The sequence below is a fragment of the Dromiciops gliroides genome, chromosome 3, assembly GCF_019393635.1.
Source record: "Dromiciops gliroides isolate mDroGli1 chromosome 3, mDroGli1.pri, whole genome shotgun sequence".
NCBI lineage: Eukaryota > Metazoa > Chordata > Mammalia > Microbiotheria > Microbiotheriidae > Dromiciops > Dromiciops gliroides.
In genome coordinates, this window is record NC_057863.1 from 55,668,445 (window position 1) to 55,689,288 (window position 20,844).

At 35.2% G+C, this 20,844-nt stretch overlaps 1 protein-coding gene across 11 annotated transcripts in view; it reads left to right on the forward strand.

Moving 5' to 3' along the window:
• TFDP2 (transcription factor Dp-2) overlaps positions 1 to 20,844 on the forward strand; it is a 170,096-nt gene that overhangs the window by 138,137 nt on the left and 11,115 nt on the right. For 10 of the 11 annotated variants that reach the window (XM_043995454.1, XM_043995456.1, XM_043995457.1 and 7 more), the window contains 4 exons: positions 2,264 to 2,426; positions 9,073 to 9,219; positions 16,769 to 16,837; positions 20,329 to 20,480. In XM_043995454.1, the coding sequence (XP_043851389.1) occupies positions 2,264 to 2,426; positions 9,073 to 9,219; positions 16,769 to 16,837; positions 20,329 to 20,480 (531 nt within the window). The remainder of the gene's footprint in view (positions 1 to 2,263; positions 2,427 to 9,072; positions 9,220 to 16,768; positions 16,838 to 20,328; positions 20,481 to 20,844) is intronic. The other variant, XM_043995455.1, reaches the window with a different exon arrangement.

Consider the following 20,844-nt stretch of genomic DNA (forward strand, 5'->3'; position numbering starts at 1 on the left):
AAGTGACTTGCCCAGGGTCACACAGCTAGTGTCAAGTGTCTGAGGCCGGATTTGAACTCAGGTCCTCCTGAATCCAGGGCCGGTGCTTTATCCACTGCGCCACCTAGCCGCCCCCTAAGATCATTGTTTTGCTGAGAAGAACTAAGTCTATCACATTTGATCATCCCACAATATTGTTGATACTGTGTACAATGTTCTCTTGGTTCTACTCATTTCACTCAGCAGCAATTCATGTAAGTCTTTCCAGGTTTTTTGAAATCTATCTGCTTATCATTTCTTACAGCACAATAGTATTCCATTACATTCATATACCACAACTTGTTTAGCCATTCCCCAGTTGATGGGCATCTTCTCATTTTCCAATTCTTTGCTACCACAAAAAGAGCAGTTATAAATATTTTTGTACACGTGGATCCTTTTCTCTTTTTTGTGATCTCTTTGGGATATAGAACTAGTAGTGGTATTGCTGGGCCAAAGGGTATGCACAATTTTAAAGCCTTTTCGGCATGGTTCCAAATTGGTCTCCAGAATGGCTGGATCAGTTTATAGCTCCACCGACAATGCATTAGTGTTCCAATTTCCCCACATCTTTTCCAACATTTATCATTTTCCTTTTTTGTCATATTAGCCAATTGGATAGGTATGAGGTAGTACCTCAGAGTAGTTTTAATTTGCATTTCTCTAATGAGTAGTGATTGAGAACATTTTTTCATATGGCTGTAGATAGTTTTAATTTCATCATTTGAAAACTGCCTGTTCATATCTTATGACCATTTCTCAATTGGGGAATGACTTATATTTTTATATATTTGATTCAGTTCTCTATATATTTGAGAAATGAAGCCTTAATCAGAAACAGTGTCTGTAAAAATTGTTCCCCAGCTTTCTGCTTTCCTTCTAATCTTGTTTGTTTTGGTTTTGTTTGTGGAAAACCTTTTTAATTTAATGTAGTCAAAATGATCCACTTTGTATTTCATAATGTTTTCTATCGCATCTTTGGTCATAAATTTTTCCCCTCTCCATAGTTCTGACATCAACTTTACATTTGTGGTAAAAGTCATTCTGTGTTTTGGCAGTGTTTTTTTCTGATTTTGATTGAGACTTGTCCATTTTTCTTCAGAGTTATTGTTAGTTTGTAGGCTTGTACTAATAGAGAAGAACAATTATGTCTTACATCTGTGTCTGTTTTAAGAGTATAATTATCTGTAGTTAAACATACAACAAAATATAGCCATTCTTATTTGAAGGAATTTTTGCTTTCTGCCTTTAATCAAATGAAGTTTTTTATATATATATAAAGTCTTTTGCAAACTTTAAAGCATAATGTTATGTTTCCTATCATTAAGTGAAATAACTATTCCTGAAACATAACAAGTATTTTATAAATATTTGTTGATTAATTGAAATGATTATCTTTGAATGACTGGCTAGTGATGGGCAGACACCAGTCATTGATCTTGGAAAGATAAAACCAGAATGAGGAAATGCAGTTGCATCATAGTCCCTGCCCCCCAAAAAGTTATCCCAGCAGAATAAGATTCACTAGACAAATAGGTCAATTCTCATTTCTGGTTTTTTTGGGGAGGTGGGGCAATGAGGGTTAACTCACACAACTAGTAAGTGTCAAGCATTTGAGGCCAGATTTGAACTCAAGTCCTCCTGAATCCAGGGTCAGTGCTTTATCCACTGTGCCACCTAGCTGCCCAATTCTCATTTCTATTGTCATAATTTTGTTTATAACTTTTGCTTTTATATATTTAATACCATTGTTCATGCAAAATAGCATTTTATATTTGTTAATTTTATTCCAAAATGGAAATTATTTAAATAAGACTTTGTCGAGCTATGTACAAGAAGATCTCACAAGGTTTTATTGAAGATGAAATTATCCTTGATCAAAGCTTAGCACCAAGTAACTATAGAATTTAAGTCAAATGAAACACTAGGTAGAATATGAGATCTTCTATTGTCTCTTCAGAGTTAAAGAACACATGAAATTCATAGTAGTGGTACTTTTGATTTCCACACACAAAACAAAAATCTTTATATTTTGAAAGACACTAAAGTAATGAATAAACTTTAAAAAGTTTCTAGAAGTATATAAATTAGATTTAAAGTATACATTTGTCTGTTACCCAGTTGTAGATATTAGAGAACTATCAATAAGATTATGTAATAAACTGAATAGATTTCTCCAAAATGAAAATCATTTATTTTTTGCCTAACATGATGGGTTTCATGAAAATTATTTTTTCCTTTATAGTAAAAGAAGCAAAAAAGGAGATAAAAATGGAAAAGGCTTGAGACATTTTTCCATGAAAGTATGTGAAAAAGTTCAACGCAAAGGAACAACTTCCTATAATGAAGTGGCTGATGAGCTGGTATCAGAGTTTACCAATTCAAATAATCATTTGGCAACAGATTCAGTAAGTAGATAATAAACTTAACGTTGAATATGTTTACTGCAGCAACAACATTACCTCCTTTAAAGTACATTTTAAATTTGGAGAGGTCAGAAATATTTGAGAAATCTCCAGCTTTATTCTCCTTAATTTCAGTGTTTTAGATAGATTTTTTTTAATCTTATAAAATTTAGCTTTCCTTTTGAAATCAATATAGTTATAATTTTTCCATCATATATTTAGAAAGCCAAAAAGGTTCTAGGAAAAATATATTATTAAAAAGCCACCTTGAGATGCTGATTATGTACATTCTGGCTATCAACACTGGACCCTGATCACAAGCACTGATAGCCTGGCACTACCCATTGATGTATAGTCTTCCTCTTTTTCCTGAGCCCTTGGGAAAACAGTCACTGGATAGTGCCAACTGCTGGATACAGAAGGGTCACCAAAGGCATACTTCAGTGATACTGATAGCAAGATGGGAACATCTTTGTTTGTTTGTTTTGTTTTTGTTTTTGTTTTTAGTAAGGCAGTTGGGGTTAAGTGACTTGCCCAGAGTCACACAGCTAGTAAGTGTTAGGTGTCTGAGGCAGGATTTGAACTCAGGTACTCCTGAATCCAGGGCCGGTGCTCTATCCACTGCACCATCTAGCTGCCCCAAGATGGGAACATCTTTAGGGGAATGACAGCAGTGGGAGCCCAAAGGCCTCATGAGCATGGAGATCTTGGCACCATCAAAAAGGTTCCAACTTTAACCAAGGAGCCACATGCATGCACTCCGGCATCCATTTAGACGTACATATCAGTGAGATATTCGTATTGAGCAGTTAATTATTAATTTTACAGAGGAATACCTTGCTCTCCTTCACACTCCAAGATACCCTAATTTAGGGTAGCTTATTTTTTATTTATCTTGGATTCTGGTAACAACAAATATAGTTTGGCAGAAGTAGATAAGTTGTTCTGTGAGGATTTATAAGGTATTCTTTGTTATTAGATTAGAAATTTTTTTAAATATACAAAAAATTAGAGGGCCAGGATATGGCTTAATATAGCAATCGTGAATAAACCCTAAGTAAGCAAAAGTTTAAAATAATTGAACACAAGCTTTAAATATTTCTTTGCCTGCCGCAAGAGCTTGCTCTCTTTAACAACAGAATTTTTGAAATCTGTTCCAAGATCTTTTTAAGAGCCACAAAATTGATGTAGTAACAGTTTTTTTTAACTCCACAGCCATAACTGGGGTGGAATGTATTCATGCCTGTAATTTCAGAAACCCTTATTCTCTTTTAAGTCTTTTAATTTTACGTATCTGAAATGAATTTTTAAGCAGGATTTCTAAATTAATTATCGATTTCCTTCTCAGAATGTTGAATATATTTACAGTAATAGTATGATTAGCAGGACTAGGATATACGTTTGGGACATAGTATCCTCAAAGATCATTGGAAAGTTAGTCTAGTGGTAGCTTACTTGTACTAATACCAAATGGTGTACAAATCAAAAATTACTCGTTAGAATTGTTATAAATTGAGAAGCTGTCAGCATAAAGTGAAAAACAGGTTTTATTCGAAGTTTTGATAGTGATTTGATGGGTGACCTGGCACCAAGTTAGTAAGCATTCACAGACGTGCCACTTGATCATATTGGTGCCATGAGTATGGAAAGAAGTCTTCCTAATATAGTTTAAACCTGAACTTGTTATGGTTTAGTCAACCATATAACTCCCTTGAATTAGTCTTAGAAGTTCGACATTCGTTGCCTTGTAACTTATTTTATATGCCATCTGAGTGTACTAAGAGATGATACCTATCTCATACTTTGGGATTATTACATTTATTAACTATCCACATGTGGTAATGGCAGTTCTGTATAGTACTATGACTCAGAAATCGAAGAGAATTAGTCCATAATTAAAGGAATGGGATTCTTGTATAAGAATTTTAGTAGGTATTAAATGAATAGAATATACTTATAATCTTTTTTAGATGAATGTGTACTACTGTCATTACATACATCATTGCTACCATTCTTTGTAAACATGATGTGCTTAAAAATATCAGCCTATATCTGCAAGGCTGAGTAAAATAAATAGTGTTGTGTCTGTGTGTGAATGTACATGTGTGTATGTTACTACATATTGCACTTCACATAGGTGCATATATACATGCACCCATGCTTTGTGTTTATATACAAACATGTGTACATGTATGTGAATAACCACACACACACACATATATATATATATATATATATATATATATATATATATGCGCACACACACATATATATATATACACACACACACACATACTTCATAACTTCAAATTTGCCTAAAAATTGATCAAAGGTTTTTGTTTTTCTTGGTCAATATGTTGTGTAATTAAGTGTCAACTAATGTGTTAAAGTGACTTGAAGGATGAAAGATATATTTGAGGTTATTGATTATAGTAGAAGACATTATAGTGATTGGCTCTTGGTAGGTATAGAAGAAACACTTAATTTCTCATAAACCTTGTTTATGTTATCTATGCATTTATAATGTAATATCCAATATAATATAATAATATCCAATTTAAATCTAGAATTTGTAATACCTTGTCTTTATTTAACAAAATACACAAATAGTAACCCCCCAAATGATTATGTTTATTTGAGATCCTTCCTTATAAATAAATTCTTTGTTGTTATATATAATTATTTTAAAAATAGTCTCCATGTTAACTAAAACTTCATATCAGCATGTTTGTTTGGTTTTTTTGTGGGAATAAAAAGGGCATGATTTTTGTATTATTAAATATTGTCATACTGTGTCATAAAAAATTATAATTCTCACTCCCTGTTCTCAAGTTTTAGGGTAGTTTAATTATAGGATTATATACTTTCTACTTATATTTATTAATAAACTGGAAGAATAACTGCATATATAACAAATAAGGAGAATCGTACACTGGGTTCTGTATTCTCAGGTCCATGCCATAGGATCTCCTTATAGATAAAACAAGGTCCTCTGCAACTTAACTAATGAAATCTTCTTGAATGAGGTCTAAGGTGAGCCTATACTGTGCCAAATTTTACACTAAATCAAATAACAGAATATCATGACTCTGGTCTAGCCTTCATTTTCCTTGGTTTTACCTCAGATGAGAACCAGTATCAAACACTTGGTAGACTCCACCGTATAGTATAAATGCTGGATCATAGTGATTATGGTAATCACAGTTGGTTTGAGCATAGATGATGACAAATCAGAATTCAGGGTCTTGATAGGTGGGAAACTTGAGTGTGAAAGGGAAGACTTGATGGCTCCTTTTTGTCTTGGCATTTGGCTTCTCCTGTCATGCCAGCTCCCACTGAAGAGAATAATGATATTATCCAGCCCTTCACCAGAAGCCAGAGATGGAGGTTCATAGCTTTTGACCTAGTGAGTTTGACTTCCACAATCACTAGCACTTTTTTTGTTTGTTTTTTTTTTGGGGGGGGGTTGGTGAGGCAGTTGGGGTTAAGTGACTTGCCCAGGGTCACACAGCTAGTAAGTGTCAAGCATCTGAGGTCAGATTTGAACTCAGGTACTCCTGACGATGGTACTTTATCTGCTGCGCCACCTAGCTGCCCCACTTAGCATTTTTTAAAGATGATGTCTAGAGAAATTATTTTGTGTTCATATAGTGGTAATATACTCATTAGTAATTGTGCCTAATTCTTCAAGTTCAAAAGGAGTAGATTTCTCATTAACTAGATACCTTGTGAAATCCATTCAATAAATTGATTTTTCTCCTGCACCAAGTAGTAATCTCATTTTGAGAGAAATAATAGTGCTTCCTCCATTAAGAAGGTCAAAATAGGGGGCAGCTAGGTGGCACAGTGGATAAAGCACTGGCCCTGGATTCAGGAGGACCTGAGTTCAAATCCGATCTCAGACACTTGACACTAGTTATGTGACCCTGGGCAAGTCACTTAATCCCCATTGCCCTGCCCCCCCCCCAAAAAAAAGAAGGTAAAAATAATGGGGAGGTAAGAGTCATAAGAAAAACATGTCCTTATCCTAAAGTGGGGATTAAAAGTTAAGTAGTACCTAAGGTCTTTTAGATAGCCTCTTAGATAATTGGGAAAATGGTTCAGTAGGTGGTTGTGTGTGAATGTGGTGGAATATTATTTCATTATAGGAGGTGATGAGAGGTGATTTCATAGAATCCTGGATAGTATGAACTGATTGATACAGGGTGAGATGGGCAGAGTTGGAAGAATTTAAACCAGTATAAGGACAACATAAAGAGAAAACAATTTTGAAACTAATGAATACAAAGAACCAAGTCTCCAGGAGACCTGGAAATACTCTAAACATGTTAGTCTTTTTCAAACAGAAGGGAAGGACACCAGGTGGAAAAAGGAGCATTTTTTAAAATTAATAAAGTATTTTTTTTTTTCATCAGAGCAATGACAAAGAACCTCAAAATAGAAAAACATCTGCACCAAAACCAAAAGAAATAGTATGGTTCATTCAGCATCTATACTCCACAGTTCTTTTTTTTTTTTTCCCCCCTGAATTTGGAGATCCTCTTCTATCATGAGTTCCCTGGAACTCTACTGTACCATTGCATTGGTGAGAAGAATATAGTCCATCACAGTAGATCAACACTCAGTGTTGATGATACTGTGTACAATGTTCTGGTTCTGCTCATCTCACTCATCATCAGCCCACGCAAGACCCTCCAGGTTTCTCTGAACTCCTGCTGCTCATCATTTCTTACAGCACAATAGTATTCCATTGTATTCATATACCACAACTTGTCCAGCCATTCCCCATTTGATGGGCATCCCCTCAACTTCCAATTCCTTGCCGCCACATAAAGAGCAGCTATAAATATTTTTGTACATGTGGGTCCCTTTCCCCTTTCCATGATTTCTTTGGGAAAAAGACCCAAAAGTGGTATTGCTGGGTCAAAGGGTATGCACAGCTTTATTGCCCTTTGGGCATAATTCCAAGTTGCTCTCCAGAATGGTTGGATCAGTTCACAGTTCCACCAACAATGCATTAGTGTTCCAATCTTTCCACAGCTTCTCCAACATTTATTATTTTCCTTTTTTGTCATTTTAGCCAATCTGATAGGTGGCAGGTGGTACCTCAGAGTTGTTTTAATTTGCATCTCTAATCATTAGAGATTTAGAGCATTTTTTCATATGGGAATAGATAGCTTTGGTTTCTTCATCAGAAAACTGCTTGTTCATATCCTTTGACTATTTCTCAATTGGGGAATGACTTAGATTCTTATAAATTTGATTTAGTTCCCTATATATTAGAAACGAGGCCTTTATCAGAAGTACTGGCCATAAAAATTGTTTCCCAGCTTTCTGCCTCCCTTCTAATTTTGGATGCATTGCTTCTGTTCGTACAAAAATTTTTTAATTTAATGTAATCAAAATCATACATTTTGCATTTTATAATATACTCTATCTCTTGTTTGGTCATAAACTGTTTTCCTTTCCAAAGATCTGGTAGGTAGACTATTCCTTTCTCTCCTAATTTACCTATGGTATCACCTCTTATGTCTAAATCATGTATCCATTTTGACCTTATTTTAGTATAAGGTATAAGATGTTGGTCTATGCCTAATTTCTGCCATACTATCTTCCAGTTTTCCCAGCAGTTTTTGTCAAATACTGAGTTCCTATCCCAGAAGCTGGAGTCGTTGGGTTTATCAAACACTACATTACTAGTGTCATTTACTACTGAGTTTCCTGTGCCTAGTCTATTCCATTAATCCTCCACTCTATTTCTTAGCCAGTACCAGATAGTTTTGATGACTGCCGCTTTATAGTAAAGCTCCAGGTTTGGTACCGCTAACTCACCTTCCTGTGAATTTTTTTTCATTATCTCCCTGGATATTCTTGATTTTTTGTTTTTAAAAGGAGCATTTTTAGACGTGGCCATAGTGTGGATTAACCTCCTCTCCCCCATTTGGGAGGAAGAAAGGAAGGTTAATGGGAGGTGTAGTTCGTAATAATGTAATACTAATGTTTTAAGGGGTCATTGTAATATTGCAGATTCTTTCAAGGGAAGATAAAATAGCATGACAAGCAGAACTTTAAAATGAAAGTATAGAATTATATACTTAGAGCAACTGGTATGAGATAGAATTCATAATTTCATATACAGTCCTATTTTTTCCATGTTTTGATTTGTATATGGAAATTCTCTGTGCTTTTTAAATGCAGCATTAAATTAAAAAACCCAAACAAGTTATAATTTAGCAAGTCATCCATCCTAATGTGAATTCTTGATGTATGTCTTTTCTTATAGCACAGTAACATTTCATTGTGTCTATGTATCAGTTTGTTCAGCTCATTGCCAGTTGATTGGTATCTACTTAGTTTCTAGTTCTTTATGACCACCAAAAGTACTGCTATGAATGGTGGGTGTATGTTGGACAATTTTCCCTTCATACCATTATTTTTCAAACTTTGTATATCCTATTTCCACTTTTCACAAATAGAAATACTTAATAATTTTATCACAGTGCTTTGAGGGTTGTTTTTTTTTTTGCCTTCCATTCACATTTTTCACAGATTCCTTTTCATTTTGCCAGTGTGACATATTCATTCTGTCACCATAAATCAAAATTCTTCCTTCATTTAAACTTCTTGGCTCAATAAAACCTTTTTTTAGCAGGCTTATGATCAGAAGAATATTAGACGAAGAGTTTATGATGCCCTCAATGTGCTAATGGCAATGAACATTATTTCAAAGGAAAAAAAAGAAATCAAATGGATTGGACTTCCCACAAATTCAGCTCAAGAATGTCAAAACCTAGAGGTAAGAGCAAGATTTTTTGTTTTTAAATCATTTCATTTTATATTCTCTTATTTCATTTGTAAAATAATTTTATCTAATTTTAAAATACATTTTCATTATTGTCTATATTTTCTTCACACTTTGTATTATTTTCATAATTATTTAGAAATTTTTATATTGAATTTTAAAATCTATGTAAGAAATGCCAATAGTAGATAACTAAGTCACTTAAAGTATAGTTAGGATATATTAGGTAACAAATAATTATCAATTGAGTTTCAATTTACATCAGTTTTTTCTATAGAGACTAGAGAAAATTGGCCATACCTTGTTGAATAAATATTATTCATCTGTAAAATGGAGAAAATAGCACCTCTCTCTTGGGGTTGTTGTGAGGATAAAATGAGATCATATTTGTAAAGTACTTTGCAAGCCTTAAAGAACTATATAAATTCTAGCGATTACTATTACTATTATTATTATTATTAATAAATTTACTACCATAATTTTTTGTAAAAAAAAAACAAGCATTTTGGGGCACCTAGGTGGCACAGTGGATAAAGCACCAGCCCTGGTTTCAGGAGGACCTGAGTTCAAATTCGGCCTCAGACACTTGACACTTACTAGCTGTGTGACCTTGGGCAAGTCACTTAGCCCTCATTTCACCACCAAAAACCAGAAAACAAAACAAAACAAAAAAACAGCCAAGCATTTAGAAACCAGGCACCTGACATTTATTAAGCACCTACTCTGTTCCAGGCACTATATTAGGTGCTAGAGATAAAAATACAATAAATGGAAACAACCCCTACTTGCAAGGATGCTGTAATTCTAATAGGGAAGAAAACAAAAACATATATAACTATATTGGAACTATAAAGAGAATAAATGCAAATGAATACAGAGTTGTTTAAGAGGTTGGGCCCAGCAGTTGAGGTTCATATAGAAGGTAGTACTTACACTGAATCTTGAAAGAAGAGAGGTATTCTGTAAGACCGTGATTAACCGGGAGAAAAGAAATTTTAAAATATTAGAATATTAAAAAATAATAACAATATGATCTCATAATTAGTAATTTTGATAATATTTCAAAGTATTTCCTATTGCTTTTTAGCAGTATTTTCTAAAATTCTGAATTTAATGAATATCCAAAAAAATGAACATTCCCACGTATAAAATAGAAGAAAATATGTAAATCTCCTTTGTAAAATTGTGAGTCTTTTATGTATAACTTGCTTTTTAAAAGTGTAAAATAAACTCAGTTGTTACTTTCAAAACTGTTCTACTTATCTGTGTTTCTTTCTGAACTTCGTTCTGTTCTGCTGTGTACATTTTTTGTTTGTTTGTTTGTTTGTTTTGTCTTTTTGGTGAGGCACTTGGAGTTAAGTGACTTGCCCTGAGTCACACAGCTAGTAAGTGTCAAAGGTCTGAGACCAAATTTGAACTCAGGTCCTCCTGAATCCAGGGCCAGTGCTCTATCCACTGCGCCACCTAGCTGCCCCTGTGTACATTTTTAAAAAATGCTTCAGTGACCCTCTTTTCTTTTTTCTTTTTGGTGAAGCTATTGCTAGCTCTCCTATCCCTTCCAAATTTCTCCCCCAAACGGAAAGAAAAGAAAAGAAAAAGAATCATTTAACAATATGTAAAATCAAGTCAAACACCCACACATTTGCTACGTCCAAAAATGTATGTCTTATTCTGTAGCTTACGTTCATTATTTCTGTCACTGAAGGCAACATGCTTCTTCATCAGTCCTATAGAGTCATGATTGGTTATTGCATTGAACAGAATTTTTTCCAAGTTGTTTTTCTCTTCAGTTGTTTTTGTTACTGTATAAATTTTGCCGGTGGTTCTGTTTACTGTACTCTGGGGCGTTTAATTCATGCTTTCCTAGATTTCTCTGAAACCATCGCTTTCATCATTTCTTTTAGCTCAATATTATGGTATTCATATACAGTAATCTGTTTGGCCACTCCCCATTTGATGAACATTCCCTCAGTTTCCTGTTCTTGACTACGACAAAAATATCTGCTATGAATATTTTTTTACTCATGGGTCCTTCCTCTCTTTCTATGATCTCTTTGGTTTATACACAATTTAGTGACTTTGGCCATGGTTCCAAATTGCTTTCCAGAAAGACTGGTCCAGTTGACAGCTCTGAAACAGTGCACCAGTGTGCACCTAATCCTCTGCAGCCCCTCCAACAATTCTCATTTTCTTTTTTTTTCCCCCAGTCTTTGCCAGTCTGATAGGTATGAAGTATCTTTGCTTTAATTTGTATTTCTTAAGAGTTGCTTTAATTTGTATTTCTCTAATTATTCATGATTTGCAGGATTTTTTCATGTAGCTTTTGATAGCTTAGATTCTTTTTTCAAAAACTGCCTGTTTATATCTTTTGACCATTTATCTATTAGGGAATGATTTCTATAGATATAGATATAGGGGTTTTGTGTGTGTGTGTGTGTGTGTGTGTGTATCCCAGTGCTTTATATACTCTTGGAAATAAGACCTTTATCAGAGAAACTTGCTGAAAATATTTTCCCCCTAGGTAATCTGACCTTCTAAATTTAAGTACATTAATTTTATTTGTACAAAACCTTTTCAGTTTTCTTTTCTCTCTCTCTCTCTCTCTCTCTCTCTCTCTCTCTCTCTCTCTCTCTCTCTCTCTCTCTTTTCTTTTTGGTGGGGCAATGAGGGGTGATTGACTTGCCCAGGGTCACACAGCTTGTGTCAAGTATCTGACGCTGGATTTGAACTCAGGTCCTCCTGAATCCAAGGCTGGTGCTTTATCCACTGTGCCACCTAGCTGCCCCCTCAGTTTTCTGTAGTAAAAATTGTCCATTTTATTTCTTGTGATCTTCTCTGTCCTTTGTGAAATCTTCCCCTACACATAATTACAAAAAGTACTTTTACTTTATTTCTTTAATTTATTTATAATATGAATTTCTTAGGTCTTTTATACATTTGTAGCATACTGTATATATATTTAACATATGGTGTGAAATATTGGTTGGTCTACTTTCTGTCAGGCTAATTTCCAATTTTCCTATAAGTTTTTGTCTACTTGTGATTCTTTATCCCAGTAGTTGTGTTCCTTAAGTTTATTGAACACTATCTTACTATGTTCATTTGCTTTTGTAGTATGCCTAATCAGTTCCACAGATCGACTTTTCCATTTTTTAGCCAATACCAATAATTTTTTAAAAATTATTTTTGTTATGTAGTATAGTTTGAAGTCTGCCAGGCCCCCTTCCTTCCAATTTTTTTCATTATGTTACTTTAAAATATCAACTTTTTTTGTTCTTCTGGCTCTCTACAGTAATCCTTTGATAGATCTCTCTCTCTCTTTTTTTTTTGTTTTGTTTTGTGGGGCAATGAGGGTTAAGTGACTTGCCCAAGGTCACACAGCTAGTAAGTGTCAAGTGTCTGGGGCTCGATTTGAACTCAGGTACTCCTGAATCCAAGGCCAGTGCTTTATCCACTGCGCCACCTAGCTGCCCCTGATAGATCTCTCTCTTGTAAATTAATTTCAGTAGTATTGTAATTTTATTACATTGGCACAGCCCAACTCTGGCCTGTTAGCATCCTTCCTAATATGTGGTATCTAGAACTAAACACACTTAAAGTGTCATCTAGCCAAGGAAGAATATAATAGAGCTCTTATTCTCCCTTGTTCAGGGCTCTGTGGTTCTATTAATATAGCCCAGATTGCATTGAGAGGCAGCATTGTATAGTGGTTAGGGAGCTGATTTCAGAGTACGGAAGATCCAAGTGCTCTTCCTAAGACCTCCTGGCTGGATGATCCATCACTGGCTGGTACATCGTCAGTTTCAGAGTAGATGTTGATCCTCACTGGGAGGGGGTTCTTCATTTAGCATCTGAGTAGCTTGATTGGCTGCTATATCACACTGTTGGCCTCATAATGACATCGCGACCACTAAAATCTTTCACTTTTCATTCCATCTTGTATTTTGTAGCTTCTTTTTAAACCAATTCTAGAACTTGATGATAATTTCCTATTACATTCCCTTATTCCACCCAACCAATCATCTCAGCCTGTGCGGATCTTTTTAGATACCTGAATTAAGTTATATCTATTAATCAACACTCATTAGGTTCAGTCAGTTTTGAATCCATCTAAGCATAATATCATCCAGCCTACACTTCTCCATGTTTTCCACTTCTTAAAATAAAATTTTATTTTCAGATCTCCATTTTCACCATGTTGTTTTGAGAAATGTTGCCAGATACCTAATAATAACAATTAGGACTTATGTAGTGTTTGAAAGTTTGCAAAAGTACTTTACAAATGTTGCCTCATTTTATCTTCACAACAGCCCTGGGAGGTAGATGTTGTTAGTATCCCCATTTTATATGTGATAAAGCAGGCAGCATAAGTTTCAGTGACTTGCCCAGGTCCACACAGCTAGGAAGTATCTGAGGCTGGATTTGAACTCAGGTCTTCTTGAATTCTGGTCCTGTGATCTGTCCATGACACCACCCTAACAACCACTTCACATATATACATAAAATCCTTTTTGTTCTTAGCATTTTTTGTAAGTCTTAGTTCATTCTTAATAATACTAGTGTTAAAACACTTATGTCCCTTTGGTTATACTCTTTTCTTCTTGTCCTTCCTCCCAACCTGTTCTGTTATTTTGATGTAATAAACACTACTGATCAAATACTCAAATTCCATAAAATACATTTACTGAATAAAAAAAAACCAAAACATTGAAGAAGTAATAGCCTGTTAACATGCATGACTTTCCATTATGTTCACAGATGGGGCAGCTAGGTGGCGCAGTGGATAGAGCACTGGCCCTGGGGTCAGGAGGACCTGAGTTCAAATCTGGCCTTAGACACTTAACACTTACTAGTTGTGTGACCCTAGACAAGTCACTTAACCCTAATTGCCTCACTAAAAACAAAACATTATGGTTCACAGATTACTAGTAAAAGAAAGAATGTATGCTTTAATTTTAATTTAATCATCTGGTACCGTGATTGTCCATCATTTTTCCAGTTCCATTAGGCAAAACTAATCGGTTTTATAGCTTTTTCTGTTGTCAGTCTTTATTTTGTTGTAGTCGTATGATTAGTTCTTCTTGCTGTTTTCCCCATCTGGCATCGTATTATACATGTTCCTCTGAAATTTGAGTGTGTTTTTCATTCATTATGTTGCAATACTATACCATATCAGTGCATATCTATATTACTACAATTCAGCTTCTCCTTGACCCTAAAGCCTATTTTTCATTATTACAAGTAATGCAAGTATGAGTATTGTATATAAGTATGTCTTTTCTTGCTGTTAACATCTTTGAGTTATATAAATTTAGTTGTGGGATTGTTTGTATCTTGAAAAATTTCAAATTGTTTTACAGAATTCACAACACCAGCAGTAGTAGATTATTATATCTTTCCACAGACCCTCCACATCCTTTTACCATCTTTTCTAATTTGAAAGGTTTAAAGTATCTCAGAATAGTTTAAATTTGTTGTTTCTATGATTTTTACCAATTCTGCATCATTTTTCAGATGGTCATAGTTTTTTTTAAATAAACATTTTTATTTAAAGTTTTGAGTTCCAAATTATATCCCTCCTTCCCTCTATCCCCTCTCCCCTCCTTGAGGCAGTAAGATCAGTCATAGTTTAATTATCTTCTTTTAAAAAATCTTTTAAAATCCATTGATCACTTTTTTTAGGACTCAATCTTTGTCCTATTGGTTTTCTTATCAACCATCTTCAAATCTGAATTCATCATAGATTCTACTTGGCCTCTTTAGATGCTTTCCTTTTTCTTTCTCATCAAATACATTTATGATGGGGCTGTAATGATTTTTTTTACTTGAGCCTCAGATTTTTCTTGAACCTACTTCCCTTTTTGTCTTATGGGATCATACATATCTTGTCTTAAATTTTTTTATATCCATTTAAAACATTCTAGTTCTGCCCTCTTATTTAAATAGAAGTTTAAGAAAATTCTTCCTGAATTAAACTTTGTCATAGCATATTGTTTTTTAAATTGGTTTGGGGATAATTTTACTCTAATGACCATAAATATAGATAACTGGAGCTCATTATATAGCTGTTGAGGTAATTAAGGTTGACTTCATGTATCTCTCAGCTCACTTTCCACAGCAAGTCTAAAATAATGTATGTTCAACCAGTCTGTATACAGAAACAAGGAATTATAGCATGTGAAAGTTAAAAGAAGAGGATCTTTTCTCTGAGCTTTTTTTGACTTGATAGCATATGTTTCTTAAACACACACACACACACACACACACCCTCTTTCATTAAGATGTCTTGGCTGCTACTAAGATAAGCTTGGTACCAAAAATTACTCCAGCACAGCTAGAGGCCTTTAGCTGATTTCTTTAGATAGACTGCCATCAATAAACTCAGAGTTAGTTCATCAGAATGCCTCCTAAACAAAAATTATATCAAAAGTGAGATTGGAGGGGGCGGTTAGGTGGCGCAGTGGATAAAGCACCGGCCCTGGATTCAGGAGGACCTGAGTTCAAATCCGGCCTCAGACACTTGATACTTACTAGCTGTGTGACCCTGGGCAAGTCACTTAACCCCCATTGCCCTGCAAAAAAACAAACAAACAAACAAAAAGTGAGATTGGGAATATAAAAGGTCAAGTGTTCTGATAGTTAACTAGAGCAACACAGACTTAGACAGAAATGCACAGACTAGGCTAGCAACTCTAGTAAATGGTATTTGGTGGGACCTTTGAAGAGAAATGTTTGTTTAAACAAGGAGATAGAAGAATCAGGCCAAAGGAAATAACTTTTCTAGTCTTTGTGAGTCAAGTGTGAGATTGGGGAAAGAGGATGTTGTCTGCAAATGGGGGATTTGTCACAAGGTATTGGTTCTTAATGTCATCTTTATTAAGACTGTCGCTCATGCTCTTCTTGGCAATACAATTCTAAAACACTTGTGATAGAAAATGCTCTCCATGTCCAGATACTGTGGAGTCTGAATGCAGGTGGAGGCATACTATTTTCACTTTTTTCATTTTTTTTTCTTTCTCGTGGTTTTTCCCTTTTATTCTTTTATTCTGATTCTTCTTTGACAACATAACTAATGTGGAAACATGTTTAATATGATTGTACTGTATATCAGATTGCTTGCTCTCTCAGGGAGGAGGGAGGGAAGAGGGACAAAAATTTGGAACCCCAAATCTCACAAAAACAAATGTTGAAAACTATCCTTACAAGTAATTGGGGAAAAATAATATACTATTAAAAGTGGAAAAAAAGAATGATGCTAATGTACCTAACTTTTATGTTATTCAGCCCTCATGCTGTTAGACACATTCTACTCTATTAGTTACTAAAATTTTAGCAGTGGATTTAGCTGTTGATGACAAGCACTACACTGCCCTGTCTGCTTACACTCTATCAAGAAATAAAGTGATAGGCCATTATTAAAATGAGCTGTTTATTAGAAGAAAGTTCTTGTTGTCACAGAAAAGGGGACGAGTAAGGAAGCTGAGGCACCTCCTTATTCTTTAGTCTCATTATATTGATGCTATTTGTAATCCATGTTTTAAAGATAGAGAAGCAAAGGCGAATAGAACGGATAAAGCAGAAGAGGGCTCAACTGCAGGAGCTACTACTGCAGGTATGTGGGTGTTGTTTGTGATTTGTTTGTTCTCTCTCTCCCCCTACCCCCAATTCTCCACTCCATTTCCTCTGTTGGACACTCGTACTGTTGACTTGCAGATGCTTAGGGAATACAGTTGTGTTGAGCAGCAGTAGCTTCTCTGCCCGGGAGCATCTCACCACCTCTCTTACTTCGGCCTTCTTCTACCTCTTGCCTTTGCAAAAAGTTCAGTTTCTTGCTATACATACTTGACTTTTTCTTGTAGAAGTCTGTTCACCCCATGAAGGACTTACGTTGAGAAATGTCAGTGTTTTACCCTGGGCATAAACCACTGTGAGGCTTCTTGATACTAGTTACAATTTAGGACTCTGTGCAGAGTCATGGAAGCCTCCTTTGACTATGGCATAGAAGTATCAGAACTTGAAGTGCATTTCTGTTTAAGAAAAAGAAATTTAGTTTTTAAAAAGGGATCCCTGTATTGGTAATTGTTTGGATCACCGCTAGGGGGTTTGGATGCTTTTTGAACATAATGGAGTCTTTGTATAAAATCATGTGAGTTAGAGAGTCACTGAGCCATTGGGCTGAATAACCTTTTTTTGGCCTTTGATTGTTATAATTGGTGTAAAAATGCACTTTGCACAATACAATAATGCTGTTTTCTCTACCGTCAGATAAACTTCACAAAGAGCTTTCTAAAAAGGGCTTTGAGACTTTTGTCTTCCTCGGCAGAAAGTCTTTGCCATTATTATTGGTTGGAAATATATGTAAATATATAATTCAGGCTTAAATAACTTGATTTCTGTACTGTTTAGGTAATCATTAATTTTTCTGTATGATCAAAATATTCTATACCTGTTTGGTTCCCCTTATAATTTACTGAATTTTTGTAGTGATAATAATACTTTATATTTATATTGTGTTTTAAATTTTATAAAGTGCTTTCTTCACAAGTCTGTAAATTAGAGAAGAGTAAATATTATTGCTAATTTTTTAAGATGAAACAAGGTTCACAAATATGAAATGACCAGCCCATTGTCACACAGGGCTTGAACTCAGGTCTCCTGACTCCAGATCTGGTTCTCTTTCCATCACACACTCTTATCCTCACAAATGAAAGAAGTAATATTATTGAAAGCAGTTTTGTTGTTGTTGTTGTTTTCTGCTTTAATTTTTCATCTTAAATGTATGGCATGAGTAAATTAATTCTACAGGAATTTGATTAATATTCCAAATGATTTACCTCCTTTTGTCTTCTTGGTCTTATGTCTGAGGAGAGAACACAGAAGAGAGAGAAAAAGCAAGAGAGGAATAGATAAAGATGGAAAACAGAGTCAAGGAAACAAAGCATTAATAAATGGCTCATGTGTTATAATGAAAATCTTGGTGAAGTTTTGGGGAACACGGGATAAGGAATGAGTTCATCAGTTAAACAACTTCTGACTGGTTTAGATAATTGTTTTTCTAAGGTCTTGGTAGACAACTCATTTGACCATTTACTTAATTCACTTCAGTATCTATGTCCTGACAACAGACAAATACATTCCTGCCTCTAATTTGTCTCTCCTTTTTCCTGATGCAGATGAACTGCTGAGACTTCCTAAGCTGCCGTCTTTCCCACTTTTCACCCTAATTTTCATTTTCTTCTTTTAATGTCAATTCCCATTGATCCTTATATTTTATAGCCATTCGTATGTCCTAGCATAATTATCTGTAGTTTTCATTCACCTTCCCGTTGTCCCCAGATGCTTTCCATAAACCAAGAAGTGGATATGATAAAGTTGGTCTTACTGGAGCCAAGCTTGTTGTTTCAAATTCTGACACTCAGAATTGTTTAAAACTGACTACTTTTTAAACTCACAGTTTACCCTAAAGGTGCTGTCAAAGACATGGCCTTGGGCAGGTCTCTGGTGATTTATGCAAAATGGAAAGGATGACACTCAGCCTTAGGAAAGATCTCTGTCCTGTATAGCCTGTCCATTAGGTGTTCAGCCAGAAGCATCAAAGCTTTTCCTTATTGTTTATTTATACCACAATTAATAGATTAGTAATGACATAGCAGCCCAATTTATTTGGCACCTTACAGTATACTAAGCATTTTTCTAACAACTTTATGATTTAGGTAGCACATGCATTCTTATCCCTACAAAATATGTGTACAAATAGTCCCACTGAGATGAAGTGAGAGGAAGCGGGCCATGAGCAGGCAGGAGATAGGATAGCTAAGTCTACTTCCTAGACTTTTTGTTCTAGGCACGGTCATCAGAAGTGTGGCGAACAGCTTCTGTCCTCACTAAAAAGGTGAAGTGATCTTGACTTACAAGAAACACAGCTGGGGCAGCTAGGTGACGCAGTGGATAGAGTACCAGCCCTGGAGTCAGGAGGACCTGAGTTCAAATGCGGCCTCAGACACTTAACACTTACTAGCTGTGTGACCTTGAGCAAGTCACTTAACCCCAATTGCTTCACCAAAAAAAGAAAAAAGAAAGAAACACAGCCCATCAAGTGGTATTTTTTTTTTTACCCCCAGATGCCTATTTCCCAGCTGTACTCTGGCTATTTTTTCCTTGTGAATTTATGCATGTGTGTCCCACATGGTACATAGAATACACATTACAATATAACCCATGCATGTAAATAGATAGACCAGTTCTTTTATTAGGTGTGTCTGTAATACTATACAACTAGTAAAGTACATAACAGTGGGACTGGTGAACTGAAACCCTTTATGCAGAGTAACCTACCAGCTAATATATACTGCTAAGTGCTTGACCATATTCTATAGCTATATAGCTCCTTCGTACATTTGTGTGGTATCTCCTTGTTTAAACAGAGGGCTCCTTGAGAGTAGGGGTGTGTCTTTTACCTTTCTTTGTATCCCATCATTTAGAGAGAGGGAGAGGAACAAGCATCTAAGTGCCTGCCATATGCCCAGCACTATGATAAGCACTTTCCAAATATTATCTCATTTGTTTCTCACAATAACCCTAGGAGGTAAGTACTATTATTATCCCCTTTCCACGGTTCAGGAAACTGAACCAGACAAAGGTTAAGTACTTGTTCAGGGTCATATAACTAGGAGGTATCTGAGTATGGGTTTAAACTCAGTTCTTCCTGACTCTAGGCCCAGTAATCTATCCTTCATGCTACTTAGCTTATCACAGTGTCTGACATATAATAGGTGCTAAATAAATGTTTAATGACAAACTGAATATGATTGTTTCCTAAAAAAACTCAAAACATTTAGATGATACAATATCCTTTTGAAATTACAATGTAACTAAAATAATTTTTAAAAATTCATTTTCTCCCAACCTGGCCACTGAGTGAGGTCATTCTTCTGTTAACTTCTTGTAGGTTTTATCTTGTTACAAATACATCTCGGTCAGTATCTTAAAGAAGTGACACCATAAATTAACTGATTTTAAATTTATTCTAACTCACATGAAGTTGAAATTACTTAATCATATTCATTGATCTCATTCCTTTACTGTTCTTCTTACTTTGTATAGCAAATAGCTTTTAAAAATCTGGTACAAAGGAATCGGCAGAATGAACAGCAGAACCAGGGCCCACCAGCTCTGAACTCCACGATACAACTGCCTTTTATAATCGTCAACACAAGCAAAAGAACTGTCATAGACTGCAGCATTTCAAGTGACAAGTAAGTGTGAATAAGGTGGGATGGGGTTTAATTTGGGAAAGCAAACGCATCTCCAGACTCATATCAAAGAGACTTTGTGCCAACACATGACCTCTGATCTGATGACTTGGGACAGCTAGCAGCACATGGTTGTAATGACATGTGACATTCTGCTCCTATTCATACAGGCTCCTCTACTAGTTATCAGTATTTATCATATGGTACAGAGTGAAAATACATTTAGGAAATCACATGTTCATCCTTCCTAACTGACAGGACAAGTGACATCATGATGTTGGATTCAAGGTACAGTGTGTCTGACTGGCTGATCAGTCCAATACAATCTCATTAGGCTCCACCTTAGGTTAGGCACAAATAGTGCATT